Raw genomic sequence first — 25,925 nt, 5'->3', positions numbered from 1 at the left:
CCTACAGAACGTGTTCCCTTACTACAAGACGGAATTGCAAACGCTGCATCCGGAAGGCTACAGGAAGTTGATATTCACTATCTAGAAGAAATTCTGACAGTGCAAAAAGGTTCTAGTGTACCGTCTACCTCACGGAACCCGGGTGGTAGCGGTGGGGGCGCTGTAGGGGGTACTAACTTACCAGCTAATTCACGAGAGCGAGTTGGTAGCAGGGAGATCGAGTACAACTCCACCCAGGATCGCTCCCCAATTCGAACCCTCAGTGAAGATAGGGTCCACGTGTCTCTTCGCCTGGGACCTCTATTTGATACAGAGGAGGAGGACCTCAACCTCCCAAGTGCAGCCATGATGCCTCCACCTTTGAATACTGCTAGTCAACTAGTAGGCACAAAGGACACATGCTCTTCTGTTTCAAGAAAGAGAGGCCCAAAGGGTCAAAGCCAAGGACTGCAATTGAAAAAGAGGAGAGTCACAAAGATTCAAAGCTCACCAAAAAGAAGACTAAACAAGGAAGCTGGTATCAGTGGTGCAGGGAATAAATCCTCTAAACCTGCAGCAGTAGCGAAAGGAACACAACCAAGAACCACGATTATACCAGCAACAAAGAAGAAGGGAACGGATTTTCGGTCCGGTCCAAAACCTCTTCCTTAGTCAATATGAGCTGGAACTGTCAAGGTATCGGGAGCGACCTGACAGTTCGTCGTCTGCGGGAGTTCAGAACCAAAAACTCCCCGGACATAATGTTCCTTATGGAGACTAAGAGAAAGGATGAGGATGTCTTCAAGATGTATAGGGGAACGGATTTTACAAATCATTATACAGTCCCACCGGATGGTCTTAGTGGTGGACTGGCCCTATCTTGGAAAGATAATGTTGATGTTGATGTACTTATGGCTTCAGCTAATGTAATAGATACAAGGATCACTTTTAATGGAATGACCTTTTTTGTATCTTACATCTATGGCGCGCCTCAAAGTGAAAACAGACCGAGATTCTGGCAGGAGATCTCGGATATTGGAGCGCAAAGAGAGTCAGCATGGCTACTCACCGGTGACTTCAACGACCTTCTTGATAACTCGGAGAAGGTGGGTGGGCCGCTGAGATGGGAAGGCTCTTTCTTATCCTTCAGAAACTTTGTAGCTCAAAACGGATTATGGGACCTCCAATTCTCGGGGAATTCTCTTTCATGGCGGGGAACTAGATATACACACTTCATCCAATCGAGACTTGATAGAGTAATGGCTAATGTGGCCTGGATGGAGATGTTTCCGGCAGCCAGAAGTGAGTATCTTCGCTTTGAGGGATCTGATCATAGACCTGTGCTCACACATTTTGACCTTAACCTGAAGAAGAAGAAAGGCAATTTCCGATATGATCGGACCTTGAGCAAGAAACCAGAAATTCAAGAACTAGTGGAGAGGACATGGAACTTGGAAAAGGAAGCATCGGTCATAACAAAACTTGATCAGATTCGGAGAAGCTTGATTGCGTGGGTTAAAGCACAATCAGCAGAGAGTAAGGATAAATTGTTTAAAAATCAAGACCTGCTGGAAAAGGCTCTTTCGGAACAAACCCCAGACCAGGACCGAATTCTTGAGCTGAAGCAACTGCTGGAAGCAGCCTATGCAGAGGAAGAGGCTTTCTGGCGACAGCGAAGCAGAATCCAGTGGCTGAGTGAAGGGGACAGGAACTCCGGCTTCTTCCACGCTGTTACTAGAGGTCGCAGAGCCCGGAACAAGTTCTCTGTCATAGAAAATGAGGAAGGGCAAACCTTTCACGAGGAGGATCAGATTGTTAACGCCTTTGTAACTTTCTATCAGAGCCTTTTTACAGCGGGGAACAATGATCTGGCGGTGGTGCAAGAGGTCCTCTCTCCAAAGATCCCATGGGAGGCAAACCGAGAGCTTATTGCCATACCAGATAAAGCGGAGGTACGAGCGGCTGTCTTTGCCATTAACCCCGACAAAGCACCAGGCCCGGATGGCTTCTCTGCGGGTTTCTATCAAAGTTTTTGGGACATAGTTGGAGAGGACATCTACTACGACATCCGGGGTTTCTTTGAAACAAGCCACCTCCACCCAAGACAGAATGAAACCCATATTAGATTGATCCCAAAGACGAAGAGTTCTAAGCGGGTGTCTGAATACCGACCTATAGCGCTGTGTACAACACACTATAAGATCATTGCCAAACTCTTGTCAAAGAGGATCCAGCCGCTGTTACATTCGATCATCTCCCCATCGCAGTCCGCTTTCGTCCCGGGTCGGGCGATAGCTGATAATGTTCTCATTACTCACGAGATCCTTCACTATCTACGCAAGTCAGGAGCTAAGAAACACGTATCTATGGCAGTGAAGACAGATATGAGTAAAGCGTACGATAGAATTGAATGGAGCTTCTTGCGGGCAGTGTTAATGCGGTTGGGCTTTCATGAGATTCTGATAGGATGGCTGATGGAGTGTGTGTCCTCAGTCTCTTACTCTTTCCTGGTCAATGGAGGACCACAGGGACGAGTGATCCCATCAAGAGGGCTCCGGCAAGGTGATCCGCTATCCCCGTACCTGTTCATCTTATGTACAGAAGTCTTATCGGGGCTTTGCCACCAAGCGATGATACAAGGAACCCTGCCGGGGGTTAAGGTCGGAAGAAACTGTCCACCAATAAACCACTTGCTCTTTGCCGACGACACGATGTTCTTCGGGAAATCAAACTCTGATAGCTGCAAGACTCTCACATCGATCCTCAGCAGATACGAAGCAGCTTCAGGGCAATGTATAAACAGAGCAAAATCGGCTATCACCTTCTCGTCGAAAACTAATATGGCAGCAAAGATAAGAGTTAAGCAGGAGCTGAACATTAGTAACGAGGGAGGGATTGGCAAATACTTAGGCTTACCGGAACACTTCGGAAGAAAGAAAAGAGATATCTTTGCTGAGATATTAGACCGGATTAGACAAAAAGCCCACAGTTGGTCAGCAAGATATCTTTCCGGTGCTGGAAAAATGGTTCTCCTAAAGGCGGTTTTAGCCTCTATGCCAACATATGCAATGTCTTGCTTCAAGCTCCCGAAGTCGCTATGCAAACAGATACAGTCGATCCTCACTCGCTTTTGGTGGGACGTTAAACCGGACGTGCGGAAGATGTGTTGGGTCGCATGGGATAAACTCACTCTTCCAAAAGGCGCTGGTGGCTTGGGATTTAAAGAGATTGAAGTGTTCAATGATGCCCTACTGGCTAAACATGCTTGGCGACTACTCAAGAATCCCTCCTCTCTTTTGGGAAGAACCCTGCTGAATAGATACTGCCGCCATGATCATTTTCTAAACTGCTCAGCCCCAAATGCCGCCTCACATGGATGGAGGGGGATTTTGGCAGGGAGAGAAATTATCAAGCGGGGCCTGGGATGGGTGATAGGGGATGGCAAATCTGTGAGAATATGGAAAGATAACTGGCTATCTACGAGTCAACAGATTTGTCCAATGGGACCAACTCGAGAGGAAGATCAGAATATGCTGGTTAGCGAACTACTGATGTCTGATTCAGCAGAGTGGAACGTTAACAAAATCAAGCAAGTCCTTCCCCACTACGAAGACCTGATCAGGAAGCTGGTCCCGAGTGATTGCGGAATGCGCGATGAACTGGTTTGGTTGCAGGAGAAAACCGGAAACTACACTACTAAATCCGGGTACGCTCTAGCAAAGATCAATGTATCAGAGACCCGTGAGACGTTCAACTGGGGCCAATGTATCTGGAATGTGAAGTGTTCCCCGAAGGTGAAGAACTTTCTGTGGAAACTCAAGCATGAGGCGGTAGCAGTTGGCGACACTCTCCTCAAACGTGGAATTATGGTAGACGGAAAGTGCAGTAGGTGCGGGGAAGTTGAGACCACTGCCCATGTTATGTTTCACTGCCCTTTTGCAAGGAGAATCTGGGAGAAGGTCCCAGCACACTTGGTTCCTGGTGCTTCGCAAGTGAGATCAATGGAAGATTTATTGAAAGCTTGTACCAGGATGATTAACCTTCCCCCGCTGGGATTTTCTTCGCCCCTATACCCGTGGCTCTTGTGGTTCCTTTGGACAAGTAGAAATCAGCTGGTGTTTGAGGATAAGTCTTTCTCGGAAACAGAGGTCTTAGGAAAAGCTTTGAAACATGCTAGAGAGTGGCACAACTCGAACCTAACCACCTCGCCTCACTCTGTTTCGAAGAAAGACTGCTCTGCGAGTGTGCCTCAAGCTCAGCCCCGAGAGAACGAGTTTCTCTGCTTCTCAGATGCAGCTTGGAATAGTGCTTCTAGTGCAGGAGGTTTGGGCTGGACATGCTCTAACTCTGCCGGTGCTACTCTCCTGCAAGGATCTTCACCGTGCCCCATAGTGGCATCAGCGCTAGTTGCAGAAGCACTGGCACTCAAGGCGGGTATCAAAGCCGCTATCTCCCTTAATATCAAAGACCTTGTCTGTCACTCAGACTCAAAAGGCTTGATCAATCTGATCACAGGAAACACGTCTGTGATTGCTCTCCAAGGAATTCTCCATGACATCAGTGTGTTGAGTAATTCCTTGTCGTCTATCTCTTTTAAATTTGTACCTCGGCGTTGTAACACGATCACTGATCGTCTGGCCAAAGAGGCTCTGTTTTCTGTATCAAACTCTTCTTTGGGAAGAGAGAACCTTGTAGCTTAAGCTTTTATAAATGAATGTTTGACCAAAAAAAAAAAAAAAAAACTATTTTAAATTTTAGATAAATATAATAGACATTTTTTTGGGTTCACCCCCTGGGGTGAACCTTTAGGTTCACCAACCAATAAAAAGTTGTCATTTTAGGTCTAGTATCTTTTAATTAAAGAAACAAAATAACTTGCCAAATTATATTATGCTTTTAAAATAAAAAATAAAAAATTAAATAAATAAAAATAGCAATAGTTCTAAAAAAATATTATTTAAAAAAAATATTTATTTTTAAGATTTAGAGTTTAGTGTTTAACATTTATAATTTAGAATTTATCCAAATGTTTAGTGTTTTTCCAAGGGTTTAGGGTTTACCTAAGGGTTTAGGGTTTACCCAAGGGTTTAGGGTTACCCAAGGGTTTAAGGTTTTCCCAAGGGTTTAGGGTTTAGGATTAGAGTTTAGGGTTTAGTGTTTTGTTGACAACAAGTTTAGTGTTTTTCCAAGGGTTTAGGGGTTTATCCAAGGATTTAGGGTTTAGGATTTGAGTTTAGGGTTTAGTATTAGAGTTTATGGTTTAGTGTTTTGTTGACAACATTTTTTTTTTTGAATTCGTTTTTTATATATTATTTTTATTTATTTTTAAATTTTATTTTGAAAAAATAATATAATTTGCCAAGTAATTTGGTTTCCTTAATTAAAAGATACTAGATTTAAAATGATAATTTTCTATTGGTTGGTGAACCCAAGAATAACTCAATATAATATATATGATGTATTCCAAATATAGATTACTTATTTTTGAGGAAAAATAGTTTTAACCGAGGATATGGATCTTTATCGCCGAAAGTCTGGTTTATTTGAAAGATCAAAAGTAAAAAATATTCAAAAGCATTGACTGAGACTTTTCCCCCATGTTTGACTTGTAGAAAATGAATGTCTTACTTGGTACAAGACAATGACGTTAGTCTACCTGTTCTACATCCAGTACATGCCTTAACTTACAAAAATATTGTTTCGTTGGTGGTTTTTGGCATAATGATTCACCATTTATTGGATATGGTCAAGTGTGGAAAGACTCAAAGAGAGGTAATCTACTTTCAGGAGATTGTAGTTGCCATCGACCACTATCTCTCTGTTACATTCCGAATTAGAAGCGCTAAAAAAGACTATAACACCTCGATCGGGTCTAAGTCACAGTTGACTTGATCAGCCGTGAACAATCGAACAAGAACATGCACGACCAATCACTTAATTTAGAATAAATAAAAAATGCCACAGATGTGTACCTAAGCATCTAACTGAGTTTTCCAAAACAAATCCTGACACCCCAATTAAATGTCTAAACGCACATATCCTAATAAACATAGCTCAAGGCTTTCCAACCTGAGATACATTCAATAGTTAGTTCATCCCGGAAAAATATCTTGTAATATAAGACCCCAATATCATTCACGATCATCAAGATAAATCACGACCATCATTATTACTTATACCTATTAAAACAAAATTATTTTATGGTAATGCTCTCTAGTTTATGTTAACAATACTACAACATGTCATGTTCATTCACTTTACTAACCACCTAATCATGCTACCAACAATATTTCATTCAAGCATGAACAATCAATATAAACACCACCATAACCATCACTCAACATAACAATATATCATACTTTTTTTTCATTAAAATAACAAGCATAACCACAACTCACCTTAACTTTTCAGAATGAGATAAAGACGCTTTATGGGTCAAATCGGGTTTGCGAGTCTCCTAGACAAAAAAAAAATAGATTCTATGATGAGCAGACCATAATTATGAAAAACTAAAATCTATTTTGGATCCAGGATGAAAAACTAAATTGGAAATAAAAATTAAACTTAAAATAACTTACTCGAAGATTTTCCAACCTAAACTGACCATGAATTTTTCTCCGAGGACTTCTACAGTAAGCTAGACGTCTAACTAATTTTTCTATTGGTTTCGTATTTGAGCTCTGGTTTCATAATGAAACAGAACTCCCATATTTATACTAAAGGAGAAGGTCGGTCTGACTCACCTCCTTAGCCACCAACAACCATAGGAAGTGACAAATGTCGACATCCGGTTTCGCATCATCAAAAGCAGCTGAAGCAAGCAGCTTATAAAGCTGGTGAAACAGGACACGAGGTGGTATGACATGCAAGAAGGTGAAGCAGACAGGAAGGTAAAGCATACAAGAATGTAGATGAAGCAGGACAAGCTGCTAAAGCAGAACATCCACCAACCAGCTTAATCTTGTCCAATTAACAAGAATTCTCAAATCAAAACCTTAACTTACCCATCTCATTTTTCCTTTGAGGCTCAGTATGATGCTCAAATTTAGCATAAACCAATTCGAATGGTCTCTACTTAAATAGTTTCCGATAGGGGTGGGCACTTCGGTTATTTTTTCGGTTCGGTTCGGTTTGGTTAGTTCGGTTATAGTATTTTCCCAACTGAAGTAAACCATAGTTAGTTTGGTTCGGTTCAGTTTATATTCGGTTTGGTTTGAATTCGGTTCGTTTTGTTTTTTGGATTGGTTTAATTAGGTTCTTTTTAGTTTAATTTTTTAAGAAAAAATATGTTTTTAAACATAAATTATGTAAACATAAATTATGTAAACATAAACTACGTAAACTAAATTCAATATAAAACTGAAACAAAAACCTTTAAAAAGTCACAAAAAGTATATAAGAATTAAAACAAATGAAAGATAACTAAAGTAAAAAAACCAACATCATTAGAAATGTCTTTTATATCATTAAAACTAAAAAACCTGCAATGAATCATCTTCCATGTGATATCATCAAAAAACCTGCAACAAATCAATAATTAGTATATGTCAATACACAAACTATACGAGTATTTATTTATATCTTTGCTACTCTAAACCCATGATTTCATTATTTAGAATTGACACCACAAAAAAGATCTAGATGCAGGAAAAATATGCAGGAGACGTAGAGGAAAGCACCGTGGAAAAGAACTTTTGTTTTTAATAAAATTTGTTTTAGGTTTTAGGTTTAGATTTAACATCCATGTTTACATATATAAGAATATAAGAATACAAACTTTTCTATTTTTTAAAAAATCAAATATTTTGATGATTACATATTAGGTTAGAAGAATATATGTTAATGAATGAAAATTGGAAAATATGTGATTTAGTATTAGAATTTTAGTATATTGGTATTACTAATATATTTAATTTAAATCATTACAAAACACATCGGTTTCTCGGTTCGGTATAAAACTGAACCAAACCGAACCATGCAGGTTAGAGAAATCTTCAACCGGATGATTTGAAATAGACTTTGGTTCGGTTCGGTTTTTTGCCCACCCCTGGTTTCCGACATATGCTCCAAATAGTTTATCTAGTATTTTGTACATACCAACTATTGTCTTTTTGATCCAAACTCACTTCTCATGGTTACATTAGCTTCTTTAACCTTTTTACATCCTTTTAAAATTCATAAATCTTGTTTAAATTTAATAAGTCATTCCTATCCTTCTGGAAAGGCATTGAACATTCTGATAGACTATTTGAATGGGCTACGGCTTTAATTCTCTTCAACAATTCTTTCATGTATTCTCATCCTACCTAATACTTACGTTTCCTTAAGGTTTTCCGAACCATATAAATCAAGTCCAATATATCTGGATCAACTCTGACCATTCTTGGGTGCTTGATCTCTTTAATGGACGAATTGAGAAACTCGTCTAGACTGCATATAATTCTTATCTACAACACAATCATGCTTAGTACATATAAGATTTATTTAAGCCATTTATAAACTTAATGTATTCATTAAATGCTTGTAATCTCCTTCAAATTTATTGACTATTACTGGTCTAACTGGTCTTCTTGTGGCCACGTGTCAGTTCTTCGGATCACTACATTCTCCCCTACTTAATAGAATTTGTCCCGAATTCTTAATATTTGTTGGTCCAAATCCCTAAGCTTCTTTGGATTCCCAAACAACTTGAATAAGTCACTCAAAACTTTCCTCATCTTACCACAATTTATGATGTTTTCGCGACAACATCTACTAGTGAAATCCTTCTTCTCACTTTTATTTCACCTCTCCTATCCATTTTGATCCTTTCGAATAGGTTAAATTTGGTCTGGTGGTATCCTTTCTACTCTTGTTCTATTATATTTGGATCACAAAGATATCTCCACAACATAGAACTATAGAATATGTGGTGACGTGTTATACCTGAAGGTAACACCTATGTTCTAGTTAAAGTTAACTTGATTGATTGTGAAACAATCAAACAGAAACATGCACAATCAACCAATCTAATTTGTTCCAGACCACAAATGATATTGCCTAATTTGGTCTTTCTTCATTTTTTTTGAATGGTTTCAATCTTTCGATTCTCTCGTTTAGCTAGCCAGGTTTCATTGCATTCATTTCTCCAACTTCTATCCAACATGCCAGAGTTCAACATGGTCATCCATATTTGGCTTGATAGACAAATTAAGCACTCTTTATAGGGCAGCTTGATTCTTCTGGTATCATATATCCCTTGAAGTCTAAACAGTCTGCCATTTTTCAGACTCTATTCATATAATCTCATCCATCCATCCACCCATCCATCATCCTTTAATGTTAACTTCTCTTTTTATTTCCTATCAATCCAACATGATTCAAGACATCTCCCATGTTCTTTCTCCCACGTTTCTGGTTAATAACCTTGTGTTTAACATTTTTGTCGTATCATCCTTCCTTTGAATAAAATTGCCATTCCTTAGAGTTTTTATAATCTTTGTTCCCTCAAGATTGTTATGTTAAGATTACTTTGTAATCTCATCTTCTTAAACTTACTCATAAGTTTGCTTATCCCAAATGTCTCCATTCACCATCAGCTTAGTCTAGACATGAGTAGATGGTATACTCACATGGCCTCCTTTGGTTTAGTATAATCTTGTTAATTTCTTCTTGTTTCTAGTACCAATACCATGTAATTTGATCACGTCTTTTCTTTCAACACCTTTGCGTAAACACTAGTCTATTTTCAGATTAAGTTTTCTATCCTTTAATATATATATTTTTTTTGATAAACTCTATCGGCTGATCTGGTCGGCTTCGGGAGAAACGCACTTAGTGCTACAGAGTGGACTGGCTACCACACTGCCTGACCCGAGTTTGGAATACCTTCCGACTAATGTCAGGGGGTGAACCGATCATCTGTTACGATCCACCATGTAAACCACTTAGGCCGAAGTGCCCAGACTAGCTAAGTGATGATAATTTAATTTTCAAGGGATCCCTTAATATTTTTAGGACTATTTTAGTTCAAAATATTCTTCTTTACTGCTTATGATATCTCTGTTCTCTTGGCTTACTAAAAACAACTCTATCTGACTTTATCCACCACTAACCTAGGCATATGGTTAGATAGTGTGTTTTCTAACTACTTTTGGCCGATTTTTAGTTATATTCTTCCACTTATTTTGATCATTCTCTGTCTTTCATCTTCTTGAGATTACATATGCTTTCTTTGGATTTTTCCTCCAGTTACATCAAAATCTTCACAATAATGGGATAACTCCGGTAGATTTCTCTCTCTCAATATCTTTTCCTTTCAACGTAAGCAAATCCTTGACTGAGGCCAACTGGCTTGGTTTTAACTCATGTATCCTTACTTCGCTTAACCTTTATGATTAGGAATCATTCCTCAATAGAAAAATTCTTCAACAAAGTCTTGTCACACCTTAACAATTCATTAATTGGAATTCTTGTTGGTATAGGTTCCCAATTTATTTATTTGCTTCACTAAGCCTTTTTTGCGGCTTCCTTGGATCCCGATCTTGGTTTTTCTGATATAAGTTGGCTCCATCAGTAACGTCTCGTCCGCCAACAACTAGTGGGCCTCCCATGCCCACTTACTTGGCTCATGGGCCCTATTCCGTGTGACATATGGTGCGTTAATTTTTCAAAGGCTCGAAAGTTTTGTTTACTGACCATGCAATCACTACATGATATTTCCTTGTGATTTGGCCTCATTCGCATGATGTCACGAATCACTTCTCCATAGGTCACCATCTTTCTTCTACTACAGCTCAAGCACGCTTAACTATGGAGTTTTAAACAGATGTGTGCCCAAAACGTTAAGCGCACTTTGGTAACGTAGGTAGCTAAATCAAAAAATTTAAGCATTTTCATATACTACAAACCAGGATGTTACAGTTCATCACGTCTAAAGAAAGCAATGTCCTCGTTCCGGGCGAAGATCGTGACCCATGTTAGTGTGAGCCCTCACTGACTCCACACTTGTTTGAGTTTGGTTCTGATACCACTTGTAACGCCCTGACCGCCAACGAATAATAGGTCTCCCACGTCCGCTCACTCGGCCCGTGGACACCATTTCGTGCGACGGGCGGTGCGTTAATTTTTGGAAGACTCCAAAGTCGTGTTTACTGACCCTTCCATCACCACATGACCTTTTCCATGCTTTGGCCTCACTCGCACAATATCGCGAATCACTTCCCGATTGGTAACTCATCCTTCTACTACTCCAGCTCAAGCACGCTTAACTATGGAATTCTAAACGGATGTGTGCTCAAAAAAATAACGTACTTTGGTGACATAGGTATCCAAATCAATTTTGTAAAGTCTTTCCATATACCACAAACTGGGATGTTACACCATCATTCTCCAAGGATTTCTATTCATTCATCTCCATCATAATATCTTATGATTCTTTGAATCTTCATAAAAGATAATCTTGATAACCCATTATTCTCATTATTCCTTTATCTCCATCAACACCTTTGCGTAAACACTAGTCTATTTTCAGATTAAGTTTTCTATCCTTTAATATATATATTTTTTTTGATAAACTCTATCGGCTGATCTGGTCGGCTTCGGGAGAAACGCACTTAGTGCTACAGAGTGGACTGGCTACCACACTGCCTGACCCGAGTTTGGAATACCTTCCGACTAATGTCAGGGGGTGAACCGATCATCTGTTACGATCCACCATGTAAACCACTTAGGCCGAAGTGCCCAGACTAGCTAAGTGATGATAATTTAATTTTCAAGGGATCCCTTAATATTTTTAGGACTATTTTAGTTCAAAATATTCTTCTTTACTGCTTATGATATCTCTGTTCTCTTGGCTTACTAAAAACAACTCTATCTGACTTTATCCACCACTAACCTAGGCATATGGTTAGATAGTGTGTTTTCTAACTACTTTTGGCCGATTTTTAGTTATATTCTTCCACTTATTTTGATCATTCTCTGTCTTTCATCTTCTTGAGATTACATATGCTTTCTTTGGATTTTTCCTCCAGTTACATCAAAATCTTCACAATAATGGGATAACTCCGGTAGATTTCTCTCTCTCAATATCTTTTCCTTTCAACGTAAGCAAATCCTTGACTGAGGCCAACTGGCTTGGTTTTAACTCATGTATCCTTACTTCGCTTAACCTTTATGATTAGGAATCATTCCTCAATAGAAAAATTCTTCAACAAAGTCTTGTCACACCTTAACAATTCATTAATTGGAATTCTTGTTGGTATAGGTTCCCAATTTATTTATTTGCTTCACTAAGCCTTTTTTGCGGCTTCCTTGGATCCCGATCTTGGTTTTTCTGATATAAGTTGGCTCCATCAGTAACGTCTCGTCCGCCAACAACTAGTGGGCCTCCCATGCCCACTTACTTGGCTCATGGGCCCTATTCCGTGTGACATATGGTGCGTTAATTTTTCAAAGGCTCGAAAGTTTTGTTTACTGACCATGCAATCACTACATGATATTTCCTTGTGATTTGGCCTCATTCGCATGATGTCACGAATCACTTCTCCATAGGTCACCATCTTTCTTCTACTACAGCTCAAGCACGCTTAACTATGGAGTTTTAAACAGATGTGTGCCCAAAACGTTAAGCGCACTTTGGTAACGTAGGTAGCTAAATCAAAAAATTTAAGCATTTTCATATACTACAAACCAGGATGTTACAGTTCATCACGTCTAAAGAAAGCAATGTCCTCGTTCCGGGCGAAGATCGTGACCCATGTTAGTGTGAGCCCTCACTGACTCCACACTTGTTTGAGTTTGGTTCTGATACCACTTGTAACGCCCTGACCGCCAACGAATAATAGGTCTCCCACGTCCGCTCACTCGGCCCGTGGACACCATTTTGTGCGACGGGCGGTGCGTTAATTTTTGGAAGACTCCAAAGTCGTGTTTACTGACCCTTCCATCACCACATGACCTTTTCCATGCTTTGGCCTCACTCGCACAATATCGCGAATCACTTCCCGATTGGTAACTCATCCTTCTACTACTCCAGCTCAAGCACGCTTAACTATGGAATTCTAAACGGATGTGTGCTCAAAAAAATAACGTACTTTGGTGACATAGGTATCCAAATCAATTTTGTAAAGTCTTTCCATATACCACAAACTGGGATGTTACACCATCATTCTCCAAGGATTTCTATTCATTCATCTCCATCATAATATCTTATGATTCTTTGAATCTTCATAAAAGATAATCTTGATAACCCATTATTCTCATTATTCCTTTATTTCCAACAACATATCAGCTTCATACTCTATTAAACCTTTTCAGTTAACCATGTCACGCTTTTTCACTGCATCTGTAGAACTCTTGTCTTTTGTCGATAACTATCTTTCTCCTTTACTAACATATAGATCATACCAACATATCAAATACTGACATTTCATGCTTCCATAACTGTGGCCTAAACATCTATTTCTCTTACATAACAATATACTTGCATATCTTTCATCTATGGTAAGTTAATGAAGGGATACACTGCAGCGACCCTTAAAACAATCCTCTCCCCCTTATAATATACATCCACAACCAAAACTGAACTGGTTCTATACTTGGGTTACTATCTTTCTCTTATCTAATTATGACTCTCATGAAGTCGTACTTCCAACCAGCAAGAAGACACCTTTACAAACCACACATTACTTTCAACCTATTTGACATGGTTTGGTTTTTTAGTTTCCTATGGAACACACAGAGACACGCATTTACTAACGTAAAGGTTCTCTCATCACTCACAAATGTCTCGGTAGCACACCCGAGACAAACAAAACGTGGTCGGTTGCACCACACGTAGTGTTATCAATCAACATTCAATACAATCATTATAATTAAATCATCATAATAATTTCCATCAAGTATACTCAACTTAAAAGAAATCAATCACCCAATGAGTTAAAATCCATATTTACATGTAATGAGACCTTTAAAAGATCGAGAAGGTATGGTAAGTGTTACGATGAAAAACAAACTACGTCTTCTTACTCATATGCATCGTTCCGTCCCTTATATGATTTGTCCTTCTTATTTTCTGATCATGTATGGTTATAGGGTCGTGATCCTCGACCGTAACCTTTCTAACATGCCTTAAGTCCTTCTATGTTGATTACTTAGAGACTATTTCATTTTGTTATAGATCTTTAAGGCTTCTGCTATACTCCAAATCTCGGGCCGCAACACTTCAAGAACTTATTTGTCATTGATGTTTCGCCATTAGGCTTGTAGTGTCCATACTTTTTTATTTTGATGAACTCAACTTCATAGTCTCCTACTCTCCTAGGTCATTGGTTAATATCATGGAATTATTTTTCCACTTGTTCTCTGGGTTTTGGTAGAAACTATTTCCTTTGAAACTCTTTTTACTTTACCAAGTAACGATCCTCCCTTTTTTACTCCATCCTTACTTCATTCCACCAATTGGCTACGTCATTCACGAGATATAACACCTCTATGACTTTCTTTAACTCTTCTTTACAGTGAGATCCATTGATTTCTTCTTGCATTTCATGATCCAAATGGTCCAATTGTCATTGTACAAACATTAGCATTGGATTCATTCCATTGGTTAGTTTTAGTATCAGCTTCTTTAACTGTCATGCCGGCGTTGCCATCCTTTCAAAGTTATTGGTTTCTTCCTCCTTGGATTAAAATATTTAAAAATATCACTCTGCCAATTATAATTTCTTGACTTTCCAGATTGGATATCCCGTCAGCCCATGATAATTCTTCGGGTAAGTCAGGTATAAATGCATCACTGTCCATTTTCATTGATCCATCATATAATTTTTGGTCACTAAGTCCGGTGAAATTCCTATGGTTCGACCATGCATTAAGCAGGCCGGAAAAATCCCTTTTAAGGCCTTATTTTTTTAACATTCATTTTGGTCATTTTGTGATTGATAATTTTAAAGTCTATATGAACAAGTTAGATAGATAGGATAAACTGATTTTTTTATTTATATAGCAAAAGATTTGCTATAATTGTTGAGCTTGTGTAATAATGTATTACAATGTTCGATCCCTAAACCAGCTATCTCACCACTCATATTCTTTGGCTTCGAGTCTTCATGGCTAGACCAATTGCTTCCCAAGATCACCATCAGTTCCTGAAACCAACAAATACATAAGTAATCTATTGATACTTAGTGAGTTTGGTTTCTAACATGCATATCTTATGTTCAGATTCTTTCTAAGTCTAACCCGAGTTTCCCCTTTATAATTCCCAACTTTCATGGTCTCTTGAGCGAGTCAGTAAGTCCGGTTTGCAGATCTAGATCAATCCTTCTGACTACCGAACTAACTGGATAACTAATTGGATAGTCCATAACCCAATCAAGCTATTCAGCTATAATCCATGATCTACCGCATCCAGCCCTTAGGCTAAGGATCACATGATCAAACCGGCTTACACACATGGTCCATTGCTCAGCCGTAAGGATAAGTCCCTTGATCGTTATGCAGAAGAATAGAAGTAAACGATCAAGTTAGAGAGAGAAGGATGCAACCGGTTCATCAAATTGTCCATAAACGCAATCGGATCATCAGAAATCTATGGGTGATGGCTTATCCAATCCATCCACTCACCTCAAGTATGCAATCAGGAGTACCAACACACTACTCTTTCTCCGTTGGATCCATGTTCGAATTGATATTCAAATCACCGTAGTTGGATGCCTTCTTGGCTTGTTTCCAATCAATCATTTCCTTTCCTCAAGTCTCTCTTTCCAATATTCGGTCGACCATCTCTCTCACCTCGACCATTCAGCCATTCGTCCATTCAGTCAAATCGATTGCAAGGTCCATTGTGGACCGTGTAACAGCCGATGTCTGCCTCGCATGAGACAGATTCTTCATGGAAACACCGCTCAGATCTATAACTGGTCTACTAATTATCATCTCTCCGGGACCTGCAGGCTGACCCATCGGCCTTGGTGGATGAGTTGGGAACCACGGATCATCATGTACATGTGTTTTTGCTTTATCTCCTAGTAACCAATTGAGACCTTTATTTCCTCTCCAGCAGGGAACTATAGATAAACTAAGGTGTATTGTCAAGCTCAGCATTGAGAATGATAGTAGAACATAAATATCTTCCTTTGAGTATCCTGGCAACTACACTTTTTGGGGCTTGTTTGACTCTCCGAACTTATTTACTTAAAAAGAGCGAAATTATATGTTTCTATATTCATAAATCTGAAACTTTCCTCCATTTTCTGTAATCCAATTTCCTCTTCCAATGCATAGAACATTTTCATGAACTTTTACCCCACCAATAACACAATAAGGTTATTCATTTCGGAAAAAAAAATTATACTTAATGGTTTAAGCGCATGTGTTGGTATTGTTGTGTTTTTCTAATTTAAAACCAGAATACTTTACACCTTGTCATTGATTGATATTAATAAAGACTGGTTTTTCATTATATAGGGAGATTAAGCTCTTAGACCCAATCCTTCCTAATTTCTTATACATCAAAACTATCTTCCTTTTTAATCAAAAGAATAATAATTTTTTTAATCCTATTAATTTCTTCCCTAATAACTTAAGGTTAAATATATTTACCAAGACATCACCAACGACAAACCTCCTTTCCTTTGGTTAATTACATTAAATATTACTCATATTATTATATTAGGAGTACGACTAGACTGGTAGTGGTATGTATGGTCATGTAAATATCATGTTTACCAGCATAATAATTGTCAACACTACGACTTTCCAACGAGAGACTACTACAGGAAACCAAACACGGAATTCTCGTGATAAATGGATCAGAACGAAGGAGAAAAACAAAGCAGTAACAAACTTTAATAAAAAGATTAGAAAATGATCTAAAAAGTAAATGTAATATGACTAAAATTGAAAATGGATGTATTGTAAACAATTAGTATTAAGGACTTGCAAGACATCACCAATGATTTACCATAATGAAAAAGTTTAGAATATAATGACCCAATGATTACTAGCCAAAAGATAAATAGAGTTGCTCGACTTAATATTATATAGATAACTGTTGGGGTCGAAAACGGTTACGACAAAGTTAACGTCCAAATCCCCGAAGAAGAAAACGTAGAAATCTTCTTCGACAAATACATTTTCGAAATAGATTCTTCTATACGAAAAGCTTTGCGGAGGAAACGCGACTCATCGGACAAAAGCTCAAAAAGGGTCGCTACGCAGCAACCGAACGCGTGTTCCGCTCGGTCGCTGCATAGCAACCGAGCTCGAGCCAAAGTTCGATCGCTACGTAGCGACCGAGCGTCTGTTCCGCTCGGTCGCTACGTAGCAACCGAGCTCGAGCCAAAGCTCGGTCGCTACGTAGCGACCGAGCTCGAGCCAAAGCTCGGTCGCTACGTAGCGATCGAGCTCGAGCCAAAGCTCGGTCGCTACGTAGCGACCGAGCTCTTCTGAAACGTCGATACGACATTAGTCCATGCATTCTCGTCTACCCTTCGATGCTATCTCCCGAAGACCGTAGCTAACCCATTTCACGTTCCCCGCTATTCTAAATTATCGATCAAGCTTTACCGTAAAAACCACGGAAAGTTCGTTCTTTATCGAAAGAAGCCGTAATAAACGCTTCGAGTCAGAAGACGGCCCAAAGGGACCTAAGACATGGCTCGAGGCCCACCTTACTACTTCTTAACCAACAGCCCGTAAGCCGCATGACGGTTTACGCTTGGTTCGCAAGGAAAGATAAATGTCAAGTTCCCGCGGATAAATACGAAATTTTGAAGATAATTACGAAGATCGGAAAAAATGGAATATCTCCATTTTTATGCTATGACGGCTTAAGGGCAGAAGAGGAAAAGCGTAAACCGACCTTGGAGCCAGTATATAAGAAGTCCTAGGCGAGAGGCATGGGGAGGATTTTAGACATAGCAAACTTAGCACTTAGAGCGATTTTAGGCAATTTTCCGTTTTTGTTATTCGAGCTGCGACTCAATTAGGTTTTTGCCGTCTTAGGGTTTTAGAACTAGGAATCTCGCCGACAGCTCTCGTAGCCCAGGTACTTACCTTGTTGTAAACGCTCAAACGCAGATTCGGAATAAGAACTATCTTGCTCTCTTTTTTCGATTTCTTATTTTACTATTGTTCTCGTTTCGTGTTCTGATTGCTTGGCGTGTGGTATTAGCAGATATCCGGGACCTCTGGGAAATTAGGGTTCTCCTACTTTCCTAATTTAAACGGAAATCGACAGTGCGAATTTCGGTTCTCACAATAACTATTTAAGGCTAACAAAAAATGAATCGGGAAATTGTAGCTTTTGTGATGCATTGCTTGTTGCGTATAAAATAAATGGCAAAATCGCATTTTAAACACTCAAAGTGTCACTTTCTAACATTTTAAACACCGAAGTTTTTTTACTCGCACTTTAAACCTTCAAAGTGACATTTTTATCATAATAAACCTCCAAAGACGTTTTCCTGTTCATAGACGACCGGTACTGTTCATTTTAAAGGTCAAAATGATGACTTGTCGGTTTCTTTTTAAAAAATAAAAATAAAAATACAGAAAAATAAAGAAAAAATCGAATGAAATTGGAAAAAATTGTAAAAAATTCGAAACAAAATTTTTTAAAAATCTAAAAAATTCAAAAAACATAAAAAATTAAAATTAAAATTTCAAACTTAAAATAAAATAAAATATTAAAAAATTCTAAAAATTCAAAAATAAAATCTAAAATTATAATGTCAAATTCAAAAAAGAAATTTTTTAATTTTTTTTTAAAAAGTTTCTAAAATAAGATCTAAAATTAGAAATTTTATCCAAAAAAGATTTTCTAAGAAAGAAAATGACTAAAAATGTTTCATTAAAGATGCAAAAGACACTTATGCTCTAAATATATAAATACAAATAAATAAAGAAAAATTTCAAATTATTATTATTTAAATATTTTGGATCTTATTTTAGAATTTTTAAAATTTCATTTTCGTTTTTAAATTTGACATTTTAATTTTAGATCTTATTTTTGAATTTTTAATATTTTATTTTATTTTTAAGTTTGAAATTTTAATATTTATTTTTTTGAATTGTTAATTTTTTTTTAATTTTGTTTTGAATTTTTTATAATTTTTCCCAACTTCATTCGATTTTTTTTGTATTTTTACGTTTTGTATTTTATTTTTTTTATTTTTAAGAAAAAAAAGAAACCGACACGTCATTATTTTAATCTGTAAAATGAACAGTACCGGTCGTCTATGAAATGGAAAACGTCGTTGGAGGTTTATTATGATAAAAATGTTACTTTGAAGGTTTAAAGTGTTAGTAAAAAAACTTCAGTGTTTGAAATTCTAGAAAATGACACTTTCGGCGTTTAAAATGCGATTTTTCCTAAAATAAGTTATTAATAGCTTTCACCACACTACGAAAAAGTTTATGGCAAACAGCTCAAATCCTAGCTAGATGGGCTTAACTAAAACAAAAAGACATCTTAATTAATTAATATGGACTACGATGATGCAATGAATAGATACCCATTTGGTGAAAATAAAAAGAACGTAACGTACTTGGCTGCTATATAATACAGCCAAGGAGGGTCGTGTTCTATTATTATGTTCAAGGGAAATGAGAAATACGCAAAGAAAGAGAGATATGAAGATGAGAGGATCTGATCAGAAGAATATACTGATTGTTATGATGGTTGTAACAGTTGCAGCGACGGTTCGAGGTGAAGACGGGTTCGTGACATGGGGCGATAACTACTACACAACATGGGGACATCCAGCTTTGGTTATTAATGAAACCTCTGACTCTGAGCTCCAGCTCACCCTCGATCATAAATCTGGTTTCTATCTTTTCTCTCTATTTGGGTGTGTGTTTTGTCTCTATATGTGTTATGAACTTGTGTTTGTGTCTATATGGTGCTTATGTTTGGTCAAATGTTCCTTGACAGGGTCCGGGTTTGAGTCCTACAAGATATACGGATCAGGATCTTTCAACATCAGAATCAAGGCACCCCAAACCAAGTCTACGAAAGTGACTACTTCCTTCTACGTAAGTATGAATGATGGTGAGATTTACGTTACGTACGTACCTGGAGGAGTTCTTGAAATATGTTTTGATCTTGAATGCTATACTGCAGCTAAGATCCAAATCAAGCCGTAATGACGGGCTCTGTTTCCAGATTTTTGGAAACGGGCCAGCGTATTTGCTGAATACAATTATATTTGTATACGGTGAAGGAGATAAATATCAGAGGTTTCGTCTTTGGTTCGATCCAACCAAAGATTATCATTCCTATAGGTTTCTTTGGAACCCATATCAAGTTGTGTGAGTATTTATTAACACCTAATGAGATCATCAATCAATTGATTTTTTTTTTTTTGAACAAACAATCAATTGATTAACATAACAAAATAGTGTTATTTTCTTCAAAATTTCAGGTTCTATGTAGATGATACAGCGATCCGGGTGTACAAGAAGAATCCAGACATTTACTACCCATCGGTGCAGACGATGTTCATGCATGGCAGTGTGGAAAACGGAACAATGGTTGACCTTAAGGAGATGTCTTACTGTTTATTTGTAAAGCCTTTTAAATTAAATTTCAGGCATTGTCAATCAGACACATCCAAATTCAAGGCAGAGTTGACTAATATCTGTTCTCTTCAACAAAAAAGTAAACTAGCATTCATCTTGAATACTCTGAGCGAAAGTCTGTATATTTCCTTGATTAATTGAGTGAATGTACGAACTGTTATGAATATTATGGTAATGCCATTATGGCAAGTCTTAAATATATTCGTTTTCCAAGCTTTACTTGTTCTCCAAGTGGCTTTGTCCACAAGCTATTGTAATCCTATATAAAGGACTCATTACTCATGGAATAATACACATCAATTCCTCTCTTCTTTTGTCTTCTCTTCTTTACTCAAAACACGTTATCGGCACGAAACTCTATCGATCTTGAGCTAAGAGGTATAGAATTTTTTTTTTTTTTATGTTCTTAATATTTTTTCAATCCTTCTTCAATCCATGTTTATTATCAATTCATGGTTGTAAGAGTGGATCTAATACTATCGATACTTAATTGAAGTATTATTTATCGATACTAGAATCATGTTTATTATCAACTCATGATTCATCATGGTTCATCTATCTTATTGAGTTTAAAAGTTTTTAGTCGATAATATTGATTTGGCCTTGTTCCAAAGAAATAAAATTATTAGATCACTTTGATGGGATCGTATCGACTTTATAAACTAAATTCAATCTCGTTAGTTACGATATTTATATTCGTATAACTTTTTTTTATTACTTGACACCATGAATATTGATAACTCGTTTGCGTATAGTTTGTTGACTTCTGCATATTGTTAATTATTTAATCATACATATGCATATCGTAATTGTTTATTAATACGGCATGACTACATATCAAAACTAATAGCATAATCACGATTCATAAATCACTATTTTCATGCATAATTTATTAGATTTTGTTAATCGATTGTTACTTATACATCTCACAGTATGATTTGGCCTTTTAGTGTTGATTAGTGTTAATCAGATTCACTACGTTTGTGGCTCATAGTCATTGTCAAAGTTTGAATCTATGCCATAGTTATAGTATTCTTATTTACTACGTTTGCGGCTGCAGTGCATGTAATATTACGATTGCATAAGTCAAGGTTTACAATTGCATATAGTTATTAATATTGTCTTACATGCAACGACTTGCTGCATGTAACTATAACCAAGAGTTATTAAAATAATTTTGTGAATATATTAAGAGTTGTTAGTGTTCATTCGCACGGCTGAGTGTTTTCGAGTGAATTATTATAACTCAATCCTGTTAATATGGTGAAGTTACGGTTTAATTTTTCTGCTTGGTTAAGCATATTGATTTTGTTAACTAAACCTAGTTGATTCATTCTGACCGTATGTGAATAGATAATCATATACTGTTAATATTTTAAATAGCTTCATTGAGCCTATTGTCTTACCGGTAATTTTCCTATTTGGTTAAATATTGATTATCAAGCCATGCTTCAATACAGTATATCTGTGATTAAATATTTGGCCAGAAGCTAATTATTTGGTTTAAAAAAAAAAAGTGATTCAAGTTGGTTTACATGACTATTAGTTTATGTGCATACATGTTTTATATTGATGTCTACTAACAAATTGCCATATTTATATGAGCAAAATTTAGTGTTGCAGAGATTCTAACTAGCCGAAAAACATAAAAGGCCTTAAAGATCATCTTTATGTCAGATCTTCAATTTCTATTTTACCTCTATTATCGAGATAAGTATTTTTTACTTATCATGTTTAATATTGATTTATTGTCAAGTAAAGTTTGATTAGATAAATTAATTTATACATGTCATCTGATTTTGTTTGAATATTCATTGAAAGATAGCCAATATTAAGATGGTTAATGACATGATAGTAAACGGCTAGTCAATAAAATAATTACTACAATAATATTATCTACTTTTAATGTAGTAAAATACTTGTGATAATACATATCTCTATATAATATATATTTTATTATTATATTTCACTACCATTATATATATGAGAGTTTAAAGCTTAAGGCTTGATCTTAAAAGATCCATGAGTTTTGGAAAAATCCAAAGAAAGGTATAATCACCAGAAGTGATTAACTAAAGCTCATTGTGTATCTTGCATCTAAATGGGTCATGTATTATTTTCTTTGATTCTTCTATTGAGACATCCAGAAGATTATGTTTGCACTAAAACTAAGATTGAGGAATTATTCTCAAAGTAAATCTCTGGAATTTTGAGACAATAAGCAAAGGAAATGCTATATACATTTCAAATCAGAAATATTTCTCAAGGCAGTATAAGTATTTTAGAGATAGTATCTATATCCTCTTATATATTTTAATAGACAAAGATTAGTGTAATGGAGATAAAAAAATATAGTAAACCAGAAGTTTACAAAATATTTGGCATGAACCAGTTAGACCATTTTGGTTCAGTAATAATGCGAAAAGATACATAAAGATTTAGGTGAATATTCATTGAAGAACCAGAAGATTCCTGCGAATGATTTCACATATGTTGCTTGCTCATAAGATAAAATGGTAATACGGTTTTCACCAGCCAAATTAAGTTATTGGCATGAATAAAGGAGATGTTAGTGGACTGATCACCCACTATGCATCTTTATAATACCATTGAATCCACTTCTTACAGTCTCTCGCGACTATAGAAAATCATTGGATAAGTGTTAACCATTTTGAGCAACACTAATTCGCTTCAAGCCAACAAGTAATCATTGGTTCTCCCCGTCATTGGTATTGGGTTAGAAATCAACCATTTTCCATCAAAGAATGTTGGATGTGCGATATACATTCCATTTGCTCCACCATAGAGCTTTAATTAAGATGGATTCTCAAATGAGGTTGGAATTATATGTTGGATATGAATCTTCATTGATACTTAAGAATCCATAGCCATCCCTGAAGGATATAAGTAAGGCTCGATTTGAATGCTAAAAGTGAATTAGCATTTCCAACATAAAGGGGAGAAAATAAACAGCTGAAAAAGAAAATAAGTTGATATGAGTTATCGTTGATCCTCAGAGTAAAGAAAATGTAAAATACAAGTCCAAAAGATAATTCAATTATAGTGCTTAGTAAAGCAGTTGCCAGACAAATTTGTTGACCCCAAATAAATATAGTGATCGAGTCACATATACCGACTGTAAATGCTCCAATAAGAATAGATGTTCTATAAGAACAATATCAAATTGCAAGTCACGCCTGAAGCGTGGTAGACATGTGGTTCCAAAGATAAGAATCCTCACAAATGAAAAGGAGCATAAATTAATAATGGTCACGAGGAAATAAAGTTTTTGAATGATCTCCAGAAGAGACATTAAGCATGACTGAAAGAAATTCAGGTACCTGAGACAATGAAGAGATCTCAATAAGTTTGTCATGTATAGAATAAAATGGAACGAATAGACAAATCGACGTCGATGATATTTATGCATGCAAAATAGCAGTTGATATGATAAATGATAAAGAGGATCATGAAAGAAAGTCTATTGAAAAGTCTACACAAAGAGATGATTGGCCAAATCAAAAAGAAGCAATAGACAAAGATAAAAACTCTTGTGAAAGAGTGAGGTTTTTGGACCAGTAGTCCAAGTACTAGAAGGTGTAAAACAAGTGGGATATAAATGAGTCGTTGCACCAAAGAAAGATTAATATGGAATTGATTGTGAAGAGACATAGTCTTATGTGGTAGGTGCAACTACTTTTATGTTCCTTATTAGTCTGACAATAAAGGAAGAATTTGATTATACAATCCACTGGAAACTGATAGTCCCTAAGAGATAGAATCCCTAAAAGATAGAATCCCTGAAGGATTGATGATATCAAAATCATATTCGATCAAAATATGTTTATGGGATATATGAAATATTTGAAGTTAATCAATATATCTTTATATTTATCAAGAGATTATAGATCAATAGAATCATTGATTTGAATATAATCAAAAACTCCTAAAGAGTTATAGAAAATTATATTTTGGAAGAAAGCTCTTGACAATACAATATTGTCTTTATGTATTCCAAATCGGAGATCTAAAATTAGATGTTATCATAAAGATCCTTGAAGGATTTTATTTAAGATGCTCATATATGTTTGGTCTTGAAGTACCATATTTAAAGCGTTATTGAGCAAATTACTAATCTTTTTCATAACCAAAAGATGTAATTTCATATGACAAGAAAGAAAGTCATAATAGTAACTTTCATAGTTACGAATGAGTTATTCGTATGTACGAGACGAATGTCTAGACGATTATATGTAAGAAGTTTGGTTTGAAGTCCAAATAGACCAAGAAAATATTGTCTATATCAAATAAGAATTGTGGACCAGAAATCTATAGACCTTGAATACTCTAATAGAAAGAGTATTACAATATTCTCAATTTCAAAAGGAGATTTCTCTGATTGGAATGCATATCCTGAAGATATTGCTTTCCGGAGAAGAAATGTGAAATATGTGTGGTTGTACTCTTTTCCCTCATCATGACTTTTATCCCACTGGGTTTTTCCATGACAAGGTTTTAACGAGGCAACAAAGAACACACAAAAGATAGACACCCAAAGAGAATGTTACAATTTGGGAGATGAAAATCTATCATTGTTCTAAAGTTTTGGAGATAAAAAGAATCCAAGAAATGGTCAGATCATGAAGACTCATGCACTACTGAAGAATGGCGAAGTTCGTTTCCTACAAGTTCGTTCGAGTAAATATTTGGCTGTTTCATTCACAAAGACGCTACCCCTCCTACTTTCAAGAAGCTCACTCATCTTTTTGAACTACGTTGTCTCAAAGATCTCGACGTATGTACACATGAGGGGAAGTCATTGCACGCTGCACTCTTTTTCCTTTAACCATGGTTTTTCCTATTGGGTTTTCCTGGTGAGGTTTTTAACGAGGCAGCATCTTACGCACATAATGGACATCAAGGGGAAGTGATATGAATATTATGGTGATGCCATTATAGCAAGTCATAAATATACTTGTTCTCCAAGCTTCACTTGTTCTCCAAGTGGCTTTGTCCACAAGCTATTGTAATCGTATATAAAGGACTCATTACTCATGGAATAATACACACCAACTCCTCTTTCTTTTGTCTTCTCTTCTTTACTCAAAACACAAACGTATATAAAGACAAAGGTTACGATCACAAGCGATCTTCCCTATTATTACCCGAGCATTATGCTATAAAAGCAATATGCTTTCATAAATGCAATTAATAAAGTGATCCTAGAGTAGTAAATGATTTATAAATAAAATTATCATATAAAATCAATATGAAATATACAATTTTCTTATTTATGAAATATATATATATATATATATATATATATATATGTATATTAATTTTTATATTTTTATTGACAATAATGAATTATATTCTAAGTG

General features: G+C 36.5%; 1 protein-coding gene across 2 annotated transcripts; it reads left to right on the top strand.

Annotated features, from left to right (window-relative positions):
* The first annotated feature begins 19,162 nt into the window (after positions 1 to 19,162).
* LOC106362899 (probable xyloglucan endotransglucosylase/hydrolase protein 11) lies at positions 19,163 to 25,783 on the top strand. 2 transcript variants are annotated; one of them, XM_022695024.2, is made up of 4 exons: positions 19,163 to 19,789; positions 19,898 to 19,998; positions 20,087 to 20,274; positions 20,365 to 20,492. In XM_022695024.2, exons 1-4 carry the CDS (start codon positions 19,570 to 19,572, stop codon positions 20,396 to 20,398), a joined length of 543 nt encoding a protein of 180 aa, XP_022550745.2. In that variant the 5' UTR covers positions 19,163 to 19,569; the 3' UTR covers positions 20,399 to 20,492. The 2 variants fall into 2 exon arrangements, with proteins under 2 accessions (XP_022550745.2, XP_013658182.2); XM_013802728.3 differs by having other exon boundaries at positions 19,253 to 19,789; positions 20,388 to 25,783.
* The last annotated feature ends 142 nt before the right edge of the window (positions 25,784 to 25,925 follow it).

The sequence above is a fragment of the Brassica napus genome, chromosome C1, assembly GCF_020379485.1.
Source record: "Brassica napus cultivar Da-Ae chromosome C1, Da-Ae, whole genome shotgun sequence".
Lineage (NCBI taxonomy): Eukaryota > Viridiplantae > Streptophyta > Magnoliopsida > Brassicales > Brassicaceae > Brassica > Brassica napus.
Note: the sequence above shows the minus strand (reverse complement) of the source record. Positions and strands in the feature narration are given on the sequence as shown.